The sequence below is a fragment of the Glycine soja genome, chromosome 11, assembly GCF_004193775.1.
Source record: "Glycine soja cultivar W05 chromosome 11, ASM419377v2, whole genome shotgun sequence".
Lineage (NCBI taxonomy): Eukaryota > Viridiplantae > Streptophyta > Magnoliopsida > Fabales > Fabaceae > Glycine > Glycine soja.
The window spans coordinates 41,316,635-41,343,323 of NC_041012.1; the positions used below are offsets into that span (position 1 = coordinate 41,316,635).

Here is a 26,689-nt window from a genome sequence, read left to right on the forward strand (position 1 = left end):
TCTGTTGTGCCACCGCTCTCCCTCTGTCTTGTGCGTTGCCGACATGCCTCTCCCTCTCGGCACTGTCCTTGTTCCTCTCGTACGGTGCTCTCATAGGTCCAAACCTAATTCTCTCTCTAATCCCGTTCTCCCTCCATCAATCTGCTTCTCCCTCTGCCGCGCCGCCGCTCCCGATCTCCATCTGGTTCGCTGGTCTGCCCCTACCTTTGCCAACTTATAAGTTATAACAGCTTCTAAAATTTTGAAACTGATACTCAACACTTAAAACTGAAACTGAGTTTAGTTTTGAATAATTTCGAAACTGGAAACAGAAAACCACTCCGAACTTGTTGAAGTATATGTTCTGGTTGTATAACTTTTACTGTATTCAATTTGTGTTTTTGTGGACTCCAAAGATCAAGGCACTTGAGGTTTACAATAAATAATGTGTTGAAGTTTTATCCTTGTTCTTTGAAAAACTCTAGTGGATTCCTGCAAAATGACTTAATTGAACTCCTAAATATTGTATTGCTTGTTTCCTTCTGTTTATTTTCCAACAATGTTCCCTCCGTGAGACATTGGAGGCATGAGTTATAAGGATATCTTATGTAAAAGAAGGCACATTGAGAACCATTTCTGCTTCTATTTTTCCAACAACTTTCTGGTTTCATGCAGTTGATTTTGATGGGAAAATATAGAAGGGAACCTCCAACAAGTGCACTAAAACCTACTACAAACCGTCAAATTAAAACAAACCGAGTTGTTACAATAGGACAAAATGATAAAACCCAAAATATAGAACAGATAATGCGAAACACTTATTTTTTCGATATTTTTATCCGATCCAACCGAACAATTTGGAGTAAAAGAGTCCAAGCTATTCAGGACTCACACTTTTGTCCAAAATTGACAAGTTCATTGTGGGGATTCCAGTTTTGGCACAGAAGCTGGTTCAACTTCAAGCGGTTAGTATTTCTAAATACGGCCTGAAATTGTTAAGAAGATCAATGACAAGCTTAGAACTCTGATGTCCGAGGTGGACAAATTGCCCAAGAACCTTGCTTCTGTGACTGATGCCATGTCTACATTCATGCATATCATTGGGTTGGGTTGGCACAAGAGTCACCGAGTAAGATTCTCGTGAGAGGAGAATTCGATGAGTATCCTGATGACAAGCACATGCATTTACTGCTCGTTCGTGGATATGCTTGATCACTACTCAAATGATCTTCATGAGGGTCCTCAAAGTGATGCTTCTGATAAGTTTTTGATGGAACAAATAGAGATACCAGAAGAAGGCAAGTTGATTGCACTCCCAAATTTCGTGAGAGGAGAATTCGATGAGTATCCTGATGACAAGCACATGCATTTTACTGCTCGCGTCGTGGATATACTGGATCACTACTCAAATGATCTTCATGAGGGTCCTCAAAGTGATGCTTCTGATAAGTTTTTGATGGAACAAATAGAGATACTAGAAGAAGGCAAGTTGATTGCACTCCCAAATTTCATGTCACGTACTATTCTCTTGCTCTCTTAAAGGAAAAGAATAAAGTGAAGGGAATATCAAACAGTTCACTGACCAGGTGCGGGACTATCTTGGGAAAGTGGTGGCTGCTGTTCTGAAGCGTCACTCAGAACACTATCACCGGTTGTGAAAATGGAGAAGTTAACTTATTACACATGCATGGCCAACCAGAATCAGTTTGTGGAGAGAGTTAAAGCCAAAAATCTTCTCACGTAGTTCTTGATGGTTTTGATGGTTTTGGAAACATTCAGGTTGGTTATCTGACTCACTGCTTAACTTGTGCAAGCATTTGACTTAAATGAGACCGACAGCACACTGGAAGATTGTGCTTCCGAGGCTGATTGACACCACTGCGATGCATCTGCAATTCTGCCATTTCAACCCTGTGGACAAGGATCTGGGAGATGAGATTGTGAGCGATAAGATGTCTCCCCATATGGAGGTGGAATTGAGAGATTGTTGGATGAAACTCCTTCTGTTGCCGCCAAGCATGACAAGCTCAATAGGAGAATTAAAATGCTCAGAGAAAGCAAGCAATTGGTGGCTAACATAATGGACAAAATTTCCAAATATGGTGATTAGAGCTCAGAATCTGCCTTTTTCATGTTTGTATGATTTTGTTAATTCTGCTTCCATCTGTCTTTGGTTTTAAGTTAGTGTTTGTTATATATTTAACCATCCCATTTCCTAGTCCCTTAATATTATTATCACTAGCTAGTACCAGACATTAGTATCAGCAGCAGATGATAAGTTGATGTATCTTATTATTATTATTATTATTATTTTTAATGGCTGGTGTATCTTATGCTTGTATAACTTGTACTATGTTTAATTTGTGTTTATGTCATTTTGTGAACTCGGAAGATCAAGGCAACCTACTAGAAGTTTACAATATAAGCAGTGTTGAAGTTTTATCTAGTTGTTTGAAAACCTGTAGTGCATTCCTGCAAAATGTTGCATGGCCTCTTCTCTTCCGAGAATTATAACGATACATTGTGTAAAAGCAGGCACATTTGATAATCATTTCTGGTTCTGTTTTGGTTTTGTCAGCCTCAGAACCCAGTCTTCCATAAATTTGTTTCAACAAATTTCTAGTTTCTTGGTATTGATCTGCCTCCCACATGAACTGCAGTTGCGTTGATTCATGCAATTGAAAATTTCAAATTATGAGCCTTACAGGTTAACAGCAAAGAGAATGTTAGATTTATGATTTAAATAAAGTAAAACTTAAAATCTCAAATACAAGTTTGTTGGATGAAAAGACAAGAGTCTTCAATTCTTCATTCTCTTGTTGTAGCTTAGCGCCTTAGCCTCATACATTATTTATTTGAAAGAGTATTATTCGTGTAGATAACCTATAAATTAGATGGTTTCAAACTCCAAAAGCTTACAACTTAACCCTTTCACCCATTGTGTGATGAATTTATACAGAAGCAAGCGCCGTTGATTTCTTCCATGCCGTATTATGTAATGTAGTGTTGTCTATTTCCCATTTTCCCTACAGTAAGTTGAAATTCAAACTAAAATTGTTACACCAAAAAAATGTAATCCTTGTCCAGCAAGAGCGTGTTTAGATGATTTTTCTTATCAAATTCGTTCAAGAGGTATGTTGTTTAAAAAATTAATTTAAGTTCGGTAGTGATATTTTCAACAAGTCTTGAAAAGTTACTATATATAACTGGGTAATTAACACAAACAAAGCATGTCTCAAAAAAAAAAAAAAACACAAACAAAGCATAATAAAACAAAATGGTATATAATTAAAAGCATCGCATCAAGGATAGTCAACTGCGATCATCATTAACAATAAGATGATGCTTCAGGCATCTACGAAGCTCGAGTACTCTTAAAATCATGTCATACACTTAAGTGGAACGTATTGGTACTTGATACACCGTTGGGTTCTTGAGGGTGCGTATAAATACGCACCAGAAGCATTTTTCTAAAAAAAGATTAAATACATAATTTAAGTATATATTAGTACTAGGTACCCAATAGCTGAAATAGATTCAACTCAAAATGTTTAATGTTTAGGTGTGGGAAATCTGCGACCACAGTGAAGCAACGATGGCGACAGATCTGCAACGGAGTTGTGATGGAAATGGTTCTGCAACAGCTCGATCGAACTACATCAATTGTCGGAGACATCGTAAAAAATGTAGGAGACACAGACACTATGCATGAAATGTTATATGATGAGGAAAAGTTCATAATAATATTATAGACTTTGATGGATTAAACCGCTAGAAAATTATGTACTATAAATAAATTATTATACTATATCATCTAACTAGTGTCATTTCTAGATTTTATATACACAAATCATTCTCTTTTTCCAAAAAAAAAAAGAGTTAAAATAGGATGAGAACAAAATATCAAATATTGGTGAAATGTTTTTTTTTTAAGAAATATTGGCGAAGGTTATAAGAACTATTTAAAGGAACTATCATTATTGAAATTATTACTCTTTCTTTATCTAAACTAATTTTAGAGATAATATTTTTCTTTGATAATAGACAAGAAAACAATAAGATTAAAATTGTTAAAGTGTTATAACATAGTCATGCTCATAACATTTATTTATTATAGTTTTTGTATGGTGAGATTTTTTTTAATAATGTCAAATGACTAATATCTATTAAGAAATTTGACTGTTCATTTTTAGTATTGTCTTTTTTTTCTAATTATTTTTTTTATCCATGAGACTTAAATAAAAAAACTAAAATCTTATTTAAAGAGAATAAATTTAATACTACTCGCACCAACTACTGATCGAGACTCTTTTCATCATGTGTTGTAGAGTATAATCTCTTTTAATGTTATAAATTATGTTTTTTTGTGAGTTCTTTTTTATCATCTAAATAGTTATGTTTATATAAACTTCTATATATATATATATATATATTATATCAACGTACCTGTATCTTAGTTTTTTTCAATAAAATTTTTATATCTCGTACCCGATATCGTTATTATACATTTATAGCCATATTGGCATATTCAAACAACTTAGACAGGCGTAAACCTATTGGATGGACAAATTCAAAGGAGGAAAAGCGAAACGTAATCTAGTTAATTAGGTCAGTTTGAGAATAATTGCAAAATCCAACTTAGACTACATAAAATAGGGTTGAATCAAGTTGTCTTTTTTCTTTCTCCCAAATTCAACCTGTAAGCATGACCATCCATAACGAGAAGGTTCATACCAAAAATATATTTATCCGTTTGAAACATACACAATATAATTTATCATAATGATTTACATCTGATACGGACCAAAATTTCTGTACCTGAATTAAATTCATGACTTGCAAGCGTTAATCCAAACAAACAAAAGTGCCTTATGGATAGAAAAAAGAATCATGACTTCCAAACGTTAATAATCCTAACATAAAAAAAAGTGCTTGCACGGTAAAATCACTTCTATACATATGAACCTGTCGTCCACATGCATGTGAAAACAACTGCGCACTGATATTCTAATTTGAAAGTCTAATCCATCCAAGAAGTCTAAAACCGCGTGTTAGGTGTATTGGATAGTGTCCTACTCCTACAAGAATGAATATCTTTAGCTTTTCTGCCGCCTGAAAAGTATAAATCTTTGGTAATGGACCTCTTGATTGAGAATGAATGAGATCTGTTGACTTGATTATGTGAAATATGAGTTAATTTGTGACTTTGTGTTCAACCTCATTTATAGTGTGTTTAGCGGAGGTGAAATGGAATCCAAAAATATTAAGAAATTGTTGTTTGTTTCGTATCTCTAATTAATATATTATTTTAATTAAATATGTTAACTTGTTTATTAAAAAGAAGATGATATTAATTTAAAAAATTGTTAAAATATTATAAAAGATTAGCTTACTAATATATTCATTTTGAAAAATTAATAAAATTATGTTGACATCATGAAAATAATTTTTATAATAAGAAAGTTACCAGTCTATATATATATATATGAATATATTAAAATATCATGTGATAATATTTTTAATTAACAGGTAAAATTATTTACTTCATTTTTAAGTCAAATCCCTCTCCAACCCTAATCTTGGCATAACGTTCGTGACACCGAATGTCCTTTTGTTTTATAAAAGTAAAACACCGGATGTCATTTTCGTTTGCTGGCTTTCAATGTCGTTTACATTTTAATATTCGTAGCCATGGCGTCTATAGTACATTATCCAATAATTTAATGCACAAAGTTCAACAACAAAATTGAAATTAATGTACCATCCGAAAAATAGAACTAGTATAGTACCAGTGTCTATGACTTGGACAGTGCCATATTCAGATGCATTATCTTCATTTTCCAACTTGGGTCGGCTTTCTTCAACTCAATTATTGCATGTACGACGTTAGTTGATCTTTGAGGCAAAATCATCCTTGAAGCGTAGAGCTTAAAGCTTAGCCAATCTCGTGGTTCTTTGTACCCCTCAGAGCAACATGGGGGTTGCCAATTTCTCTGTCTTCCTACTTATTATTTCTCTAAGTTTCTTCCAGTTGCTGAGAATTTCTGAATCAAAATTACCCAAAGAAGAAGGTAACTTTATATTCATCTTTTTAAATGTGAAACATTAAGCATAAGGGTTGGAGCTGCTGAACTTATTATTAGTTCAGGAAGTTTCAGTAACTTCTTATCGTAGTTGTTCATGATTTAAAAGTATTATTCAGTAAAAGTTAATGGGTGAAATTTTGTTTAATTATTTTCTATCCACTTTTATTTTCTTGGTTATATGAACCTAGTAGCAAATATTTTCCCTTTAGTGGATTGGATTGACAGTTGATATTAGATTCACATTCCAACTACACTTGTTTACAGCTACAATGCTTATGCCTACATGTTTATCATTGTCATTTAGTTGATGCTCTTAAAGAAATTGTGAGCACAATGGGTGCGACATATTGGAAGTTTGATGCTGATTCCTGCAATATTGAAATGGTTGGAGTAACACTAGAACCACCAGATGAATCAGAGAGAAGAATTGGTTGTGATTGCAGTTTTGAAGACGGCACTGTCTGTCATGTTGTGAACATGTATGACTACTACCAAATTATTTAATTTCTCTTTTCTGAAGTTCTTGTGTTGTGTGTTTTCGTTGTATTTATCTCTTAAATTTCCAGATTCAGTTATCTAAATCCACATATAAATAAGTATTGTCAACATATACTTGCAAATAGAATAATTTAATCCCTGGCAACATTATTTTAAAGAGCCTATCAGTACTTTATGCTTCCCGGTCAAGACTGATGAACAATGTTTCTATGTTTCAGGACTCTCAAGCGCCTTAGTCTACCGGGCATACTCCCACCTCAACTGGCCAAGCTACCTTTTCTCCGATTTGTGTATGAGTAACTTAATTGTTTCTTATTAAAAAAAAGTTGCAATGGGTTTTTCACAACTTGATTTGGTTTCATTCCTGATATAACCATTTTAAACAGTTCAGTGATTCTTTGATCTTAGTATTTCCAAAAAATTTCCTTCTATGGACAGAGATTTTGCTTACAATTGCTTCACCGGCACAATTCCAGAGGAATGGGCTTCTCTGAACCTAACTTCAATGTGAGTCTGGGTTATTTCTAACTACTGCAAACTTTTAATTTTATCGTTCTTATTTTATAGTAATTACATATTGAAGTACAACTCTATGCAGCTCTCTTCTTGTGAATCGGTTATCTGGGGAAATTCCGAAGCATCTAGGAAATATTACTTCTCTCACATACCTGTATGTTTCGAGCTTTAATTTAATTCATTCATATATGTCCTAGATATTATCATATCTGTTGAAATCCTCAAGAACGAGGTATACTTTGATGGTGTGCGGCAGTATGTCATTTGTCATCCTTACTATAAAACCACTGCATTTTTTTTTATCAAAATTCCGATAGGATGCTCGAAGCAAACCAATTTTCTGGTGATGTTCCAACTGAGCTTGGGAAACTAATCAACTTGCAGACCTTGTAAGACATCCCAGTTTCATTTCTTCTTTTCATTTTCTAATATGATTATTTGATAATTTGGCTGTCTCGGGTAACTTCTAAGATATCATATATATATATATATTCTCACAATTTTGTCTGCCATTTTAACACCGAAGGGTTCTGTCATCCAATCAATTGACTGGGAGCTTTCCACCTTCACTTGCAGGACTACAAAACTTGACCGACTTGTGAGCTTTGATTTTGTTTCTTCTCCTTAGAACCCAACTACTTAACTTCTAACACTTCTAACATTGTCACACTGCAGTAGAATAAGTAATAACAATTTTACTGGAACCATACCAAATTTTATACAGAATTGGCAACAACTCAAAAGACTGTGAGATTCTAATTCCTTTCTTTTTTAAATGATTTTATGGTTCTTTTGGTTAATGTTAAATTCTATATTGTTTTCCAATTTCATATTCTTATCAATGTAAATGTATAAAGAGAAATGCATGGAAGTGGACTAGAGGGACCCATTCCATCAAATATCTCTCTCTTGAATAACTTAGAACAGCTGTACGTATATCTTTCTTTTTAGTCCTACTTGTTATGATATATTTTGTACTTCATTATTGTCTATCATATTTTTATTCTGGCTCATGGTAGCACATCTTTGTACAGAAGAATCAGTGATATAGAAAGTCCTAGCCAGGACTTTCCTTTTCTGGGGAACATGGCAGGCTTGATTACTTTGTACGTAAACTGCTAACAGTGATAATATTTTCTCATATTTTGTTTCTTAAATGTGAAAAATTTATTCTTTAGACTTTTAGTCTGAAGTTTAACATCATTCATTTTTGTGTTTAAGGGTTTTAAGGAATTGTAACTTATCTGGTGTGATACCTTCATATATCTGGACGATGATGGCTTTGGAGAATTTGTAAGTAAGCTTGTGAAGATTTCTGTGCCTATAACATGTTTATTCTGCATCTCTGTTTAATAAGAATAGGCTACTTTAATTTATCTACTCTGACAAATGATGGTGGAGAAAAGCTTTTTGCTACCCAATTCTTAAACAATGTTTACATGCCTAATTTTATGAAATCATTTTGCACACTGAGATCATGTAAATAAGGCTTTCTCTGGATTTTGACATGTTGACAATTTTAACATTGTTTAAAAGAAGAGGGTAAAGAAAATAAAAGCCAGTCAATTTAAAAAGACATGTCAATAGCCCCATTAGGTGTTTGATTGTTTGTATTCTCATCATGCATATTGTTCAGTCCAAGTTCCAAGGTATAGGACTTCCCTAGTTCATGATGAAGGTGAACATGTGTGGAAGTGAGCAGTGGGGAGTACCTGGAATGACGCTCCAATACCCAAGTTAGCATTGTGCACTAGGAGATGGTGTTTGGGGAGTAGGTCTTTACCTAAAATGGTCTTTCTCCTTATGTTGGCAGTGACACGGCTGATTATTGTCCGGGTTCATAGAAAAATCCTTGTCTAGTGATTGTGGATTCTGGAGAGTAACATCCCTCATAACTGCTGGAGGAATGTTTGATAGGGAATCTCTCTCCTGTAATCGTTTGAGGACCCTGAAGTCCTGTCTTGGTTGGGGCCGAGGTGATTGGCCTATTGTGTGATGGGCTTTTTTGCTCTAGGACTCTAATCCAAGGTTCAAGTTAGGGACATATTTAATAAATCATAACTACATTAAAAGTAAAAAGTAAAAAGTAAAAACAAATGAAAAGATTTTCTGCTAACTGAATTCTAAGCAATGCATATTTCAATAAAGTTTGAATATATGGAAGTGCTAAAAGGCAAATACATTGCAAATATCAGTATGACAATGAGCTAAGTATTTTTGGTAACAGCTTAATAATCTGAAGTTGAATAATTGTACCATATGATATTTTTTTTTTTAAGGACTATACCAATATCAGTGCAAAGCTCTTTGGTTCATCATACCTTAAAGGTTTACAGTATCTATTTTCTAAATCTATAAACATCAAACTTATTTGTCAAGAGGCACAGGAAAGAAGTTATGACTTACCAATCGTATCGTGTTTTATCTGTATGAATTGGCACTATCCTTGTTATGGACTTTCTTTAACTTGTTCTAAAAGCTGCTTCTATTATTGTATGATTACATGTTGCCGGTAAAACAGCATTGCCTTATTAAAATTGAAATTCCTTTTCAAAAAAATTATGATAGGGATGTCAGTTTTAACATGCTTGTTGGGCAAATTCCAGCAGTTATAAGTGCAAGGCGTCTAAGATATATGTAAGTATCTTACTCTAAATTGAAGATTGACACTTTAATTTTAACTAAAAACAAAAGAGATAATATTCAACCAATTTTCGTGATTCCAAAGCCATGTTATGTACGTAGTTCTTTATAATAAAATTGAATAATTGCTTTTATGTTCAAGTATTGACACAATGAGTTTGGCATTGCTTTTGTTAGCTACCTAACAGGTAATATTCTTAGTGGCAATATACCAAATTCAGTCCTGAAGGACGGAAGTAGCATGTAAGTTTGTTTGTGGTTCAAACTTTTTTTTATCTATATAATTAATTTACTTGAAGTAAAGTTTTAGTTTTGTATATTTGGAATGTTTAGTATAACCCAATAGATTTGTTAATCATTGATTATGTGGTTCACAGCAGAATGGATTTGAAATAAGAAACAAAATGAAGTTATTTTCTTAGCAATAGAAATTGCAAAATTTAGACACTTCCCAATTGGTTCATCTTTATTCTAGATGTAATTCAAACTTTAGAGTTAGATGTGGTTTACTAAATCTAACTATTTATTTACTTAATGTTCAAACTTAGATTGTGGGTTTGGACAAACTAAACTAGTTAATAGAATGAGGGTTGTTTCACACTTATATATTCTATCTTGGCATTATCTCTAGCCGATGTGGAACTTGAGTTTTTTCCTATACTCAATCATCTATGTCTCCTTAAAAATAGGAAGAAACTTAGTATGAGTGATGTGAAGTTGTTAGGTTTTTAAGCACAAAAGAATCAACTAGTTGGAGTTTCCATTTTGGGTTGTACCACAAAGGGCATTATGGCTTACATTTCCTTTTTACCTTTTCTTATTGTATCGTTCCACTAATCAATGCTGTGGAATCAGAGCAGAGAGGGAGGGGAGTATATCTCTGGTTAGCATGCCAAAAAAAAAAATTCAGAATTATCATGATGGAATCCACTGGGCATCATAAAAGAGGATGATGCGAGCCAGGGGTTCCTTTATTCCTTTTTATCTTTGCGTGTGTTATTTGTGATACATGAAAATATTATTAAGTAGGATTCTTATTCCTTTAGCATATTAGACCTTTCTTAGTGATGTCTTTTTTGTGTGTGTGTGTACAAACAGATTAACTAAACACCTTTGGATTTCAATTTATGGTTTATTTCTGACAGAAGTTCCCTTATTGTGTTGGACACAGTGATCTTTCATACAACAACTTTACTTGGCAAGATGATGACCAGCCTGCTTGTCAGGACAGCATGTCAGTGAAAACCTTTTCAATATTATTTCCTTTATAGTTTTCAAGTTTGATATTTTTCTAAACTGAAATTTGTTTGATATTGTTTCACTTAGTAGGAACTTGAATCTGAATTTGTTCAGAAGCTCGATTAAGGAGAATAAGTTGTAAGATCCCCTACTCTGGTTTTGGTTAGACAAGCATCCAATTGAAAAATGATTTATTAGCAATAATTTATTTGAAATGTAGATCATATAAGTATTGTGCTAGTACTGACTATTATTATGACTTATCATTATTTATTTCTACTTTAATTAATGAGAAAATGATATAGTAATAAATTAGTGGATATTAGTATAAAATTTCTTAGGAAATGCGAACAATATATCCATAAACACCATCTTTCTCATACATTATTTAATATGAATGAACTTTATTAAGTCTCACTAAAAATTTATAAAGGAGAATGTGTGGAAAAATGTTAGTCAAAGGATATGTTGCTAGTAATCTTCAAACTTCTTTATACTTACAGTGCATACTAATTAAACTATATATATATATATATATATGAAAATAATTAGTAAATTTTAATTTTGCTATTGACAGAGAGGAGTATGTTCCTTGCTCCAAGAATTTCATCTGTCCACGGTGTAAGTCTATATTGATCTAAACTCTAAATCTCGTGCTTGCAGTTCAGTTTTTGTTTTTATTGTCAGGCATCTACCAACTATGTTAAAATATATTTCATTTAACACAATTATTTGATAATTAAACAATTATTAAATATCCTCAATTATAGAAAATGTTATTGTACTTGACTAAATTATTCTCTATTAAAATATTTAAAATATTATCACTAGGTCTTAACAAAATTAACAAAATAATGCCTTGATTTTCTAAAATATTATTTTTCAAAAAAAGATGACATGTTAAAATAAATCCCAGTAAGTCTGAGATGGAATGGGGAATTAGGATGCAAGATCTATTACATAAAGCGTTTTTCACTGGCTTTCTTAGAAAAATGACCATGATCAAATGGATAAAGCCCAGAGATTCTTCCACATCAGATGTGCACCTCATACTTGCAGTATAGTTTTTTTTTATTTTTTATGTGTATACTAATATAGTTGAATCAAAATATTTACACTTCACAAGCGGAACATATAATTAAATCAAATAATGAAAAGTGTAACATGTGAGGTGATATGTGTGTAAATGTTTATTCGTAGGAATATTTGCATCAAAATAAATGCATAATAGCAAAATGACACTTTGTTTTCTATGACTCTGCTATAGTAAATTGCATATGAAACTTTGTACTTATTCACTGTCGCATAAAAAAATCTTACATTGTCTTATTTTCTTAATCAACTGTCAGATTCAAGTTGTTTACATGTTAACTGTGGAGGGAAGGATGTAAATGTAAAAGATGATAAAGGAGAAAACCTTTATGTGGGAGATGATGTTCAGGGTGGCACTGCAACTTATTTCTACAGTTCCAATGATCACTGGGGATTTAGTAGCACCGGAGACTTTATGGATGATTTCGATGGCCAGAACATACGTTACACAGTATCATCTCCATCTTCAAATATGCCTGAATTATACAAAACAGCACGTATATCTCCAATTACACTTACTTATTTCCATAATTGCATGGAAAATGGGAACTATACTGTAAACCTCCATTTTGCTGAGATACAGTTTACAAATGATAAAACATTTAGAAGTCTTGGGAAGCGCATATTTGATATCTATGTTCAGGTAACTGGGCATTGGTCAAACTAATGAATTTTGCTTTAATTTTCAGATTATGAATTAATGCATTGACTTTGTCTCAGGGAAAACTGATTCGCAAAAATTTTGATATAGAGAATGAGACAAATGTTGCTGAGAAACCACTGGTACTGCCTATATACAATATCAGCATTACAAATAATGTCTTGGAGATTCGGTTCTACTGGGCTGGAAAAGGAACTACTAGAATTCCGGATGTTGGAGTTTATGGTCTCCTTGTATCAGCTTTTTCTGTGGTTTCAAGTGAGTACTACCCCCCATTGCAAGATGAGTGTAAATTTATTTTGTTAAATTTGAAGTGTTTCACCATCATGTTACTATTAAGTACAGCTGCATATACAAATACAACTGCTACTATTAAAAAAAGAATGCTCTTAAAGAAAGAGAACCTCATGAAATAGTAGTTCTATTCTCATTTTCTATTTGGTATGTTTGTTTTTGTTTCTTGAATAGCACTTTTCATATGCCTTTCTTGATCTTGTTAGCAGGATCAGATGCAGTGTCTATTTCTTATCACTTTTTAGTTAGCATTCCTTATACTCAATATCATTTATACAGATGTTAATTGCAGATGAGATTTAATAGTTTTGACGCCAATCTTTATTATGGCTGGTGCTGTATAAAAATCAGTGTGATTCCTTGCTGTGCTTTGTACAGATTCTAGAGTTTGCTCAAATGGAGAAAAGAAAGTTTCTGTTTCTATAATAATTGCAATTGTAGTTGGTGCTCTATGCTTAGTGCTGTTTACATCTGGATTCATTTGGTGGAAGTGGAAAGGCTTTTTCAGAGGGAAACTGCGAAGGGCAGGTGAAGTCATTTTATTATACTTTGAAAGTTGTACACAGCAAAGTTTCCATTCGGGAGTGAGAATAAAAGTTTGCACTGCCTAATTATATCGTTTTCAAGCAATATTTTCTGCAGATCTGATCAGATTTGAGGCTTTTGTTTATAGTTGGAACTTAGATAACTGTTGATTAATACAAATTTCTCTTGGCTTACATGGACAGGTACAAAAGATAGAGATACTCAGGCAGGCAATTTTAGCTTGGAGCAGATCAGAGTTGCTACTGATGACTTCTCTTCTGCTAATAAGATTGGGGAAGGTGGTTTTGGTCCTGTATACAAGGTTTTTGGATGACTTCCAAATAAATTTATTTCATTCAAAGGGAATTTTCTGTTAGTGTCTAGCATAAAGGATTTCTGGTAACTTGGATGCAGGGTCAATTGCTAGATGGTACTTTTATAGCGGTCAAGCAACTGTCATCAAAATCACGGCAGGGAAATCGTGAATTTATAAATGAAATAGGCTTGATATCTTGTGTGCAACACCCTAACCTTGTAAAGCTTTATGGATATTGTGCTGAAGGAGAACAACTCTTGCTGGTATATGAGTACTTGGAAAATAACAGCCTTGCCCGAGTTTTATTTGGTGCGTCATTACTTGTCCATGAATTTCTTCATATCTCATGTGTGAAGTGGTCATATGAGAAACTCAAAAAGAATAAATCAGATATTAGTGGTTTAACTTGATTTTTTTTTTTTGTTAATTTTCTCAAACAACTTGACAAGATGAAAATAGTTTTTTTATCCTTTTTTTAACAACCCTATAATTGCTCTAAAATGGATTGCCCTGGTATAATCCTCTAAAATGGATTGTCAATGCTCATGCCCTGATATAATTTCATTTCTTGATTGTTAGAAGGGTGAGTAAAAGTTTTTAATATGATTTGAATCAAATAAGCAGCTGTAATGGCCCTTGATGTTTATAGGTAGTGAAAACAAGCAGCTTAAATTGGACTGGCCCACGAGGTTTAGGATTTGCATTGGCATAGCAAAAGGTTTAGCATTTCTACATGATGAGTCAAGATTCAAGATAGTTCACAGAGATATCAAGGCTTCTAATGTGTTACTCGATGACAAATTGAATCCAAAGATATCTGACTTTGGCTTGGCTAAGCTTGATGAAGCAGAGAAGACGCATATCAGCACCCGAGTTGCTGGGACTATGTAGGTTGCCTTTGCACTTATCTTACAGATATCTCCAAATGATATTTGGTACCTAATTTATTTATTTATTTTCCTCGCAGAGGATATATGGCACCAGAATATGCATTATGGGGCTACCTTACTGACAAGGCTGATGTTTACAGTTTTGGAGTTGTGGCATTAGAAATTGTTAGTGGGAAAAGCAATAACAATTATTTACCAGATGATGGAAGTGTTTGTCTTTTGGATCGGGTAATCTCAAAACTCCTTAATGTATTTTTCAATTATGAACCCTTTATTTTTTTTAATACTTATTTAAAGACAACAATAATTTATATTTGCAGGCATGTCAGTTAAACCAAACTCGGAACTTGATGGAGCTGATTGATGAAAGGTTGGGGCCAGACCTTAATAAAATGGAAGTAGAAAAGGTGGTCAAAATAGGTCTCCTGTGCTCAAATGCTTCTCCAACACTTAGGCCTACAATGTCTGAAGTAGTGAATATGCTTGAAGGACATGCAGATATTCCTGATGTAATCCCAGAACCAAGTACCTACAATGATGATTTAAGGTTCAAAGCCTTAAGGAATCTCCATCAATATCAATCAAAACAGAGTTTGAGTGGAAACCAGAGCCAGAGTTCAATGACACATACATTCACCTCAGCATCTGGTGGTAATACTCACACTACTAGTTATATTGAGGATCATAGTTCAGTTGACAGTAGTTAGTTTTCTCCTTTCACCAACTTGACGCACTTTACCAGATAGCAGTGGTAGCTCCAGATCTTAGGGCTTGAAAATTTTGACCAGCATGGAACCTTCTATTTTCACTTGTGTAGTTTTCTGCTTTCTGAAGAGGTCTCCAAAGGAGTATGAGAAGATTTTTCCTTTCTTCCTTATGTCACCCTTATTTGATTTGATTTTACTTTTTTTGTTTCTTTAATGTACAAATATATTGCTACAAATAAAGCAATCTCTAAATCATAAATTTAGGTTACTTCTTTATTTATTTCTATGTGTATCCATATAACGGAAGTTCAATTCATACCTGATGTAAAATATTATAATAAATTATAAATTAGATTGTGTATGTTTCAAACGGATAAAAATGCTTTTGGTGTACTCGTTATGGCTGGCCACATACAGGTTGAGTTTGTGTTGATTTTCTAAAAAGGAAAATAAAAGAAAAAATTGATTCAACACAATTATATTATGATTTTCCTTATGAATTTTTCCATCAAATAGGTTCCTGCATATTGAATCATCTTACAGTTAATGCTGATCGCAGTTGTTTACCCTTGATGCGATGCTTTTAATTACATACCATTTTGTTTTATTATAAATACACTATTTATGTTTTGATTCAGGGTCAATTACCCAGTTATATAGAACATAGTATGTTTTGCTGGAAAGCACTAGAGGTATTCAAAGAACAAGAAAAGCTTCGGCAATTCATTGTAAACCTCAAGTGCCTTGACCTTTGGAGTTCACAAAATGACATAAACACATATCGAAGATGGTACAACCATCTAATACACCAACTTAAAGCTTATGCTGATAGGTCTAGTACCCGTGATGATAATATTTAAGGAACTAGGAAACAGGAGTACGTGTGTATCTGTTTATATATAACAAACACTTACTTAAAACCTTAGTTGCATAAAAAATTTTAAAAAACAAAATCACTCGAACATGAAAAAAGGTGGAATGTTAGCTCTAATTACCATAGCTGGAAACTTTGTCCGTTATGCTAGCCACAACTTTCTTGCTTTCTCTGAGAACTTTAATGCTCCTATTGAGCTTGTCACGATTCAAGGCAACTGAAGGAGATTCCTTCAACAACCTCTGAATTCCACCTCCACATTGAGACATCACGTCCTTCACAATTTCATATCCTACATCCTTTTTCACAGGGTTGAAAATTCTGAATTGCAGATGCAATGCAGTGCTGTCAATCAGCCTCCGAAGCACAATCTTCCAATATGCTGTTAGTCTCATTTTCAAGTCAAAAGCTTCCGGAAGTAAAGTTTGATACTCAATCAGATGACTAACCTGAACCAACCCAAAACTGTCAAGAGCTACCTGAGAAGATTTGGCTTGCTGGACCTTAGCTTACTCATGTATTGGGGATCGCAAGTGTAATCAGTTAACTTCTACATTTCCACAACCTCCATCACATATTTCATAGAATTCTCCTTCATCTTAGCAATAAGGTTCTGCCCTGCCCGTTTTGTACATGAATGAAGTTGGCGGTAGTGTTCTGAGTGACGCTCCAGAACATCAACCACACCACTTCCTCAAGATAGTTCCATACCTTGTCAGTGAACTCAACAAGGGAACAGTGCAAATGTGCTTGTCATCAGGGTACTCATCAAATTCTCCACTCAGAAGAATCTTACTCAGTGATTCTTTTGCCAACCCAATGATATGCATGAAAGCAGACATTGCATTAGCCCCATAAGTAAGTTTCCTGGGGAATTTGTCCAGCTCAGAAAGCTGAGAACCGAGCTTGTCGTTGATCTTCTTAACAATTTCAGGCAGTATTTTGGAAATACTAGCCGCTTGAAGTTGAACCAGCTTTTGTGCCAAAACTGGAACCCCCACAATGGGCTTGTCAATTTTGGACAAAAGTGTGTGAGTCCTGAATAGGTTGGCTTCTTCTGCTCGAGCATCTTCATAGGACTCATCCCCAATGCGATTTCTGACACAAACATAGCCAAGTCCAATGTTGACATCATCAGCAGTTACCTTCTCATGCAAGCCCTCAGGAGCCTTATCAGCTTTTGTGACCACAGCAAGAGTCCTCTCACCGGTTTTGTCAACACCTTGTGACATCCTAATGGACTCACAAGTAGAGAAATCAACAGTGGCAGATAAAACATTGAGAATGATGCTCTCTTCAGGCCTTATATACTCCATAATTATATCCTTAATCTGGTCATATATATCCTCAGGTTGACCATGAACTGGCACGCGAGTGATACCTGGAAGATCAACCATAGTGAGATCAGGAACACCGTCCTTCTTCACCACAAGAGTTAATGGGGTGTTGGAAATTCCTTTCCCACCCCCTGCAAGCTCATCCGTGGCAACTCGGATAGCATCAGAGACTTGAGCCTCATCTGTGGACACGATTTTGGCATTATACTCTAGCACCAACTCGGGTTTGGGGAGTGAGTGGTTTTGTAGCCTCATGATCAAGGGAACCCTTGTGCAGATACCTTGTCCACGGGGTAAGCTGATTCCAGCCAGAGATTCTAGGACACTGTTTTGGAAAATGAAACAATTACATCAATGAAGTTTAGTGGATTATTTAATTAACTTTGATTCACTATTTAATTAATTTATTTTGAGGTATAGGTCTTTTAGATTCACGCACTAGTATTTTACAAGAATCTTGTCTCATAGTAATAGAGGATTAAGTGTCTTATAAAGTGTTAAGAAAAAAAAATATGCAAATACTCCCTTCAATCTCAATTATAAGCAAACAAAATATATATTTCACAGTTTTGAAAAAAAGTAGTTAATTTCAAGTGTGTTATTTTCAATTAAAAAATAAATATTTTTTCTAAGTTATTTCTTATTAAAACTTGATATTAAGTATACAAAAATCTTTCATTATTTTGAAGAGTCTCAATGAATAAGAGATAAGTAATTAAGATTTATTTATATTTAAAATAAAAAATGAGATTTTTATTATTTATATTTGAAACCAGAGCAAGTAATTTTTTACATTATCATTAAATTTTTTTATACATAATAAATTCATCGACTTGTAAAAAAAACCTACTTAAAAGCTGTACATATCATGATTTGTGATTAGTTTACATTGGAAAATAATTTTACACCACTGCATATTTATATGTATTACTGCATTTGCATAACAACAAGTAAAAAAATCAAACAAAATTTTACCTGGACTTGCCAGAAGACTGGTCACCAACAACAACTATGGTTGGAAGCTGTATCCCTTCTTTGGTGATGTTGAGGCGCCTCAGGTTCTCGACAGCATCAAGAACAGGACGTATGCGCTCGTTGTAAGAGGACACAATGGGCGCAACATGTTTGGCCTCGTTTGGTTCTAGTTTTGGAGTGGCATGATCAACGCCAAAGCGAACGGTTCCTTTTCCCATTTTCTAGTAAGGTTATGTGACACAACAGAAAGAACTTTGAAGGAATTGAAAGCAAAAGGCAGTGTAAAAGTTAAGGTGAGGAGTGAGGAACAATGCTGTTTTCAAGAGAATTGAGTAATATTTATAGACATTGCTAGGGAAAGAGCCAGGAGCAGCAAATGAGAAAAACAGAAACACTCTCGTGACTTCTTCAAAATAGCAAACACTCCGGTGACTTCTTCAAAATAACATAAACATGAAATATATTGTTATTTTTATTGATTAATCAAAACATAACAGACAGTAATTATTATTTAATAAAAATATGACACGTAATAATTAATATTATTTATTATGTTAGGTCAACGTTTACGTTTAATTATAACGTGAGATATTAATATTATAAGATTTTAAAAAATTGAAGAACAAAATTTACAAATTAATTTACTAGATGATCAAATTCAAAATTAAAAATAAAAGGAAATCAAAAATATAATTTTATTAATTAATATGATACAGATTGAAATTCAATAAAGTATGACTGAAGATACCTTTGATTATCATAGAAATTAACTTTCTTAATAGCAAACAAACTAATTATATCTGTAACAAAAACTAATTATGATAAAAATTTGTATTAAATGGTAACTTGTTACTTGTATTATCATTAATTAAATTTCAATTAAAAAAATCTATCTATTACCAGCCATCTTTATTCAACCCAATTAAATTATGACTGTGGTACATTTACAAGTATACATAGCTGTAACGAGTAACAGCAACAAAAGATAAAAGAGAATTCAAAAATAAAAAATCAAGACTGCTTATGATATTGCTGTGCTTGATGCTTCTGTGTAAGGGTTAACTTGTTATTTGGAGGTAGGATCCATTTACGTATTAGGGATTATCTGTACTTATAATATTCTTTCAAATAATTTTAGGTGACTTAAGCTACAACAAACTTGGATTTTAAAATCATAAATCCTACATTTCTGTTTGCTGTAAGCCTCTCATGCTTATTAAGACGTGAGCCTCATCATCGTTCGTCATTATTACTTAGAGACGCGAGCCTCACAAAAAAATAGTAGGCGTCGTGACTTGTTGAAATTTGAAAGACTGAAAACTGAAAAGATGAGCCGCAAATGCAGAAGCTGCCAACTTCTATCTGGTCTTGTCACTTCATTGGCACGTGAAGCGGTGCTTGAACCAAAAGCATTTCTATTTCAGAAAAGAAATAATGGGGTGCATCTTGGGACTAATTGACCTAATGGGATTTTCTTTACAACTAATTTCCTAAAATATATCTTGTATAAAATAATTGTCGAGAAGGATCTCTTTTTAAACGCGTTCCCTTATACATGTTAGCAATACAGCTGAGCATGTTTCGTCATTGATATTGGTAAAATATGTGAAGTTGGTCTTTCATCATTGTTGCTGACGAGATGCAAGGACAAATTATGGATAATTAATTTTAACAGAAAAAAATTAAACAAAAAAATAAATACGATGATAATTTATTGGAATTAAATTAAGAATGATTGACTTTTAGGGATAATTAAATATTATTTCCCGTTATAACAAATTATATCAATTTAAAAAAAAATCAAAATAAAGTTAAAAATATATTATATCAATCATCAATTACAATTATATTTAATTTTTTTTCGTTAAAATTAATCATTCTTAATTTAACTACAATAAATTAATCATCCCTAATTTATTTTGTATTTATTAAACAAACAACACATCCTAGAGGAAAGATTGATGTTTTAGTCAATTAATTAAATTTTATAGCATACATAATTATATAATAAATAATATATATTTTAATCTCACAAAGAACATATCTTATTTTATTCATTAAAGTTTTGTCAAGATTAATCAATTATAATTTTTCCTCGATATAACTTATAGAAAGATATCAAAAAAATTAATTTATTATCATAATTTTGTGAATCAATATTAATATAATTTATGCACAACTTATTCATTAATTAAATTATTGTTGGATGAGATTAAATTTCACATTTTTAAAACTATTTTCAATCCTTTTAAACATAAATTCAATGTCTATCCAATTATATAGCTTCAGCTATTTTACATTATTAACATATTCCTTAGACAACAACCAAATAAAAAATTATAAATTATTTTAGAAATTGTATTATAAATACACACAACTTCTTGTACCAAACAGCAAAGAATTGAGGAATTAGTGCAAAAGGAAGAAACTGGAGGGAATGCACAACTCACCATTTTTTCTTTTCTTCATTACCTTCTACTAAGAGTCAAACTATATCCAAAATCTCAAACAAACTTGTACAACATGAATCAATATCCAACATTTCACCATTCCTTTTCTTTGTATTTTCATTCACTCTAAAATTATATATAAATAAATTAAAAAATATATTTTACTAAAACCATAGAACGTTCTAATAGCACGTAAGGATGATCTCTTTGTCAAAATCCAAAGATACAATATAATAAGAGATACAACGATTTTAGTGGTACGAAATGTTTTATGTAATATAATCAACAATTCAAGTAGTGTAAGAATTTTTATATAAACGTTTATTCAAAAGTTTAATTTCTTTTCAAAAAAATTTAATTGTTAATCAATCATAGATTTTTTTTATTCTAGCTTATAAAATAATTATTACAAATCATTATGAAAAACTTTCCATATACTTACCATAAAAAACAATAAATTTACCACATATGATAATTTTGTGATAGAGTAACAATATAAATGTACATATATTCTTCATTTATTAGATTATAGTTAAAGAGGATAAAATTATCAGTTTATAAGACATTTTCATTCATTTTGAAATAATATATAAATATTGCTAAGACTTCCTAAAAATATAGGGCATTCTAATGGATGACAACATTATCCAACTCCAAAGACAAAATATAATAATATACACTTCCATGAATAGAATAAATATTTGTTTGTGAGACTCACAATTGACGTGCATTAAAAAAAGTGCATGAATCCTCTCGAATGTGGTGAGAAAATAATTAATAACAATTATATGATATTATTATTATTCTTTTTCATATTTGTCACTTTTTATTTTATTTCTTAAATTCTTTGTATCATTAATCAATCATAATTTTTCCCAATATAACTTATAAAACAATTATTAAACCAAATAATAAATTTATTATCATAATTTTGTGATCAAATGACAATATTATTTGTGTATATCTTATTCATTAATTAAATTATAGTTGAATCAGGTAAAATTATTAAACTTTATAAGCTATTTTTAATTATTTTTTAGGAAAATAAATTATCAGTGATCTAATTATATGTCTTCAGTTATTCTATATTATTGATACGTTGCTAATAAGGGTGAAATGATAATTAAAAAAAAAAACTTACAAGAACAATAAAATAGCACAAAAAACACATCTTTTATTCATCAAAAAATAGTTTAAAAGAATACAAATAATTTTTTATACTAAACAAAAAAAAAAATTGCAGAGCGAAGCATAGCAACGCGTGCGCATGCACCCACAACAAAGCATACTGCTTCACCCACCTCATGTTTTTCACACCCTTAGAAACCCAAACTACATTTCATCTTCCCTTTATCTCCCTAAGAACTGATCAAGCAAGCTGCCGTGTTAATGCACCACTGCACAAAAGAGAACTTAAAGCTCAGAGATCTAGCTCTAATATATATGTGTATCTTGACACGGGAATTTTTTTATTTATAACAATTTAAAACAATATCAAAAATTTATAATAATAATTCATACATTTTCTTCGACCCCCTATCCACTGGTAAGTCATCATTTACTGATCATACTTTCTTATTTCAATACTTATTAAAATGTATAACTTGTTTTAATTTCAACCATAGAGACTTGCAACTTCTAATGTGCCGTATGTTGATGCATGTAGTCAACATATGACAATCCTGAGAAGACATGGTCCTCCCCTGCAATGGAATGGAATGTAATGGTCCTTGAAGCTAGCATTGACGATAAATATATCGTTAAACCTTAGTATCAATTTTTGGCTAAGAGTAATTTTAGCCACAAACATAAAGTTTAATTTTACTATAGGCGTTACGATAAAATTTGGATGAGAGCTTATCATCAGGCACCAAAAGACTAGGATGATACTCACTAAATAAAGATTATGTAGTTTATTTTGTTTTGGTTATTTTGTTGAAAAATTTGTCAACTTGAACATCAAAATTACTATCAATGTTAACCCTATTTTAATTTATGCAGCCTCTCATCCCACTTCTGTCTTGCAAAATAAATAAATATGCATGCTAGATAAATTGTGAATGACCAGTGCGTATGCACGGGTTATATAATTAAAAAAATAATTAACTTTTAATCTGTCATATTATGTGAGTTTTCACTTTTATTCTTCCAAAAAATTTGAACAAAATAATTTGAACAAAATATGTTTTTGATGAATTTTTTTAGAATTTTTGTTTGTAGTTTATAAACTTAAGTTTAACGAGACTTGATCCTCCAACTATTTTTTTTTGTCTATCAATCCATGACTGATAGTTACTTTCTAATTATTTTAAAACATTTGTGACATTTTTTTAGACTAAAAATTGCCAAAAATTACTTAACAAACCATTTAAAATGAGTTTACTCATTTATGGGGTGAAAAATCGGCCAAAGAAAACACAACACTAATGAAATTCTAATCTTCGCCAAATCAAATCTAGAAAAATTTAACTTAAAGGCAAAAAAAAATCAATTTTTAATTGAATATCAATTCTAACATTTTCACCAATAATATTTTGAATTTTTCTTTCCTTTTATATGAGTTGTTCTTGGATTTGGTTTGAGAAGAACAAAAGTTTGATTAGGATAACTTATCACTTTTGCACGATTTTTTTATTTCTTATTTCATTTAATCTTTTCCTATATAAGCAATATATCAAAATCAATTACCTACATAAGTTCTAAGTCAACTTTAACATCAATATTTCACACTCAAATTTCATCTTTAATCAACTAATAAAATGATTAAAATTACTTATTTTATAAAATAAAAAGATTAAATATCTTATTTTAAAAATAAAAATACTAAAATTATGAATTTAAAATTACAAGAGATTAAAATTTAAATTTTTAAAAATTAAAAAATCTGATTGAATATTTTGAAATTTTAGGAACTAAATTAAGTTATTTTTAATAATTTAAGAATCAAATAAATTAATAATTAGGCATTTAGGCCTCACATAAAACATAAATGTATTGTAGTATAGCACCGAGTAAGATTTTTCTTGTTCCTTTGTTGGTGGGTTTCCTTTCCGCTTCAGGTTCAGCTTCAACTTCAAATTCTCAGTGAAACCAATTCAGCTGAGTCCAAATCCCAAATCCGAATCAAAATCCGAAGTGAGATTTGCGATGGAGAGGCTTCAGCGAATGTTTGCAGGTGCAGGTGGAGCGCTAGGGCACCCTCCCCCAGATTCCCCAACTCTCGATTCCTCCGAGCAGGTCTACATCTCCTCACTCGCTCTCCTCAAGATGCTTAAGCACGGTAAGTCCAAAAGTTCCCGTTTTTAACCTAATCGAGTCATGGAGTACCCGATTTCTAAATTAGGGTTTTCGTGTTTCTGTAATTGCAGGAAGGGCTGGGGTTCCCATGGAGGTGATGGGTTTGATGCTTGGAGAATTCGTGGACGAGTACACCGTTCGTGTGGTTGATGTCTTCGCAATGCCGCAGAGTGGCACTGGTGTTAGTGTTGAGGCTGTTGATCACGTTTTTCAGACTAATATGCTTGACATGCTCAAACAAACTGGAAGGTATTTTTTTATATTATTATTATTATTATTATTATTATTATTATTATTGTGTTGGATTTGGTTTGTTAGTTCATTGATGTTGGTTACTTGTGTTGCAGACCAGAAATGGTTGTTGGTTGGTACCATTCCCATCCTGGATTTGGCTGTTGGCTCTCTGGTGTTGACATCAATACACAGCAGGTTCAGCTTCATTTCTTTCTTTCTTGTTTGTTGATTCTTGTGTTTCTGCACATTGTTTCCGTATCTACCTCTCAATTAAAAGGATTTGTATGGTGGGTGATGATAATGATTTTTCTAGTTTTTGATATTGTGGATTAGAGTTGGATGCTTTACTTTCGTTGTCAGGTTTATGTGAATCTTGTAGTGTGAATAGATTTCACACTGTTTCTGTTCTCTCTAGTTTCCTATCTTTTTTTAACACTCCTTGGAATTTATAATGATGGCATGCAAAGTATTCTCCCTGCTATCTTAGCAGAAAGAATAATATTAAATGAGTTTGAATAATTTGAGGACTAAATCATACACCCAAATTAAATCAGGGGTCAAAATTACCAGCTAGATATGTTAATATTGCCATGCTGCTCTTTTATTTTTAAAAAGAGATCTGAGATTCATTTAATGAAAAAATCTTAGATTTGTTTCTGATGTTCCTAGAATGTCAATATTTGTTAGTATGGAAGCTTGCTTTGATTCTCTCAGTAGTGAATGGGGAGCTGTTCCTTTTGATAAAAGGTTTCTTTAAGATATCAGTGGAACCAAACCTTTTTCTTGCTTATTGAAAACAGTGTCATGATATCCGCTTTCAAGTGCCAACTGTTGTCTATTTCTTAAAATTTGAATTGTAGGTAATTGAAATTTCCATCCAGGCTTAGGCATTATAATTAAATCCATTATTAGTATTAACTATTACTTTGGTTCATATTAGTATGTTGCTGCTGATTAGTATGAGTAACTTGCTCTTCTATGTTACATCATGCAGAGTTTTGAGGCTTTGAATCAGCGTGCAGTGGCTGTGGTTGTAGATCCAATACAAAGTGTTAAAGGCAAAGTGGTGATTGATGCTTTTCGATTGATCAATCCGCAGACAATGATGCTTGGTCAAGAACCAAGGCAGACAACATCCAATCTGGGACATCTGAATAAACCATCCATTCAAGTGTGTTATCCAAATCCTTTTTATCTGATCAGATGTCTACACTGTTGCTATGTTTTATATTTGGAAGCACTTATTCTGCCTTTTTTTAATTGCTTCTGACCTTTCTTTATTGGCCCTCTTTAGGCATTGATCCATGGGTTGAACCGGCATTACTATTCCATAGCCATTAATTACAGGAAGAATGAACTTGAGGAGAAGATGTTGCTTAATCTTCACAAGAAGAAATGGACTGATGGTTTGACACTTCGGCATTTTGATACACATTCCAAAACTAATGAACAGACTGTACAGGTAATTTAATGATTCGTATTGTAAGTTAGATTGTTACCAATCTGATTACTCATACATATAAAATGGCATATATTTTGTTTTACTTATGCTAGTTTTAAGATTTGAAAATGGCCTAATATCTTTAGTAAATTAAATACTGATAGATCTCAATTAATTTGATAATGCAGGAAATGCTGAACTTAGCTGTCAAATATAACAAGGCTGTTCAAGAGGAAGATGAGCTGCCTCCAGAGAAGCTTGCAATAGCAAATGTGGGAAGACAAGATGCAAAGAAACATCTCGAAGAGCATATCTCAAATTTGATGTCTTCCAACATCGTTCAAACTCTCGGAATGATGCTTGATACTGTTGTCTTCTAGAGTCATTATTTTGGACCTTCTGGTTTCTGTAGCTGTGCTAAGGAGACAATTTGAGTTATTACAATCACTGTTTCCTTATTCTTCTCAAACTATATTTGAAGACACTAGACATATATTATTTGGACGGGCTGAAAAGGTCAAGAAAGTAAATCTCAGCACATAGTTTGTGTGGTGTCTCCCTCAGTATTACTGGATATCTTTTAATGTTATTTCTGGATTTTCTCTTCTACAAAATTGTCTATCAAAACAAAATGT

At 32.5% G+C, this 26,689-nt stretch overlaps 2 protein-coding genes and 1 pseudogene across 4 annotated transcripts; 2 read left to right on the top strand and 1 right to left on the bottom strand.

The window, feature by feature from the left end:
* The first annotated feature begins 5,746 nt into the window (after positions 1-5,746).
* Positions 5,747-15,798, top strand: LOC114376223 (probable LRR receptor-like serine/threonine-protein kinase RFK1). 3 transcript variants are annotated; one of them, XM_028334218.1, is made up of 24 exons: positions 5,754-6,050; positions 6,370-6,544; positions 6,782-6,853; positions 7,002-7,070; positions 7,162-7,233; positions 7,397-7,468; positions 7,606-7,677; positions 7,755-7,826; positions 7,937-8,008; positions 8,114-8,185; positions 8,301-8,372; positions 9,648-9,716; positions 9,900-9,965; positions 10,894-10,956; positions 11,049-11,099; positions 11,539-11,582; positions 12,311-12,696; positions 12,774-12,972; positions 13,387-13,536; positions 13,737-13,855; positions 13,948-14,158; positions 14,499-14,736; positions 14,817-14,967; positions 15,060-15,798. In XM_028334218.1, the coding sequence occupies exons 1-24, from the start codon at positions 5,954-5,956 to the stop codon at positions 15,444-15,446; spliced, it is 3,051 nt and encodes a 1,016-aa protein (XP_028190019.1). In that variant the 5' UTR covers positions 5,754-5,953; the 3' UTR covers positions 15,447-15,798. The 3 variants fall into 3 exon arrangements, with proteins under 3 accessions (XP_028190021.1, XP_028190019.1, XP_028190020.1); XM_028334219.1 differs by having other exon boundaries at positions 11,052-11,099; XM_028334220.1 differs by lacking the exons at positions 14,817-14,967; positions 15,060-15,798 and having other exon boundaries at positions 5,747-6,050; positions 14,499-14,740.
* A 461-nt stretch (positions 15,799-16,259) lies between these two features.
* On the bottom strand, positions 16,260-18,923 carry LOC114375521 (annotated as a pseudogene).
* Positions 18,924-24,064: 5,141 nt separating this feature from the next.
* Positions 24,065-26,668, top strand: LOC114376262 (26S proteasome non-ATPase regulatory subunit 14 homolog). The gene is made up of 6 exons (XM_028334286.1): positions 24,065-24,362; positions 24,451-24,628; positions 24,727-24,808; positions 25,608-25,784; positions 25,908-26,075; positions 26,243-26,668. Exons 1-6 carry the CDS (start codon positions 24,230-24,232, stop codon positions 26,432-26,434), a joined length of 930 nt encoding a protein of 309 aa, XP_028190087.1. The 5' UTR covers positions 24,065-24,229; the 3' UTR covers positions 26,435-26,668.
* The last annotated feature ends 21 nt before the right edge of the window (positions 26,669-26,689 follow it).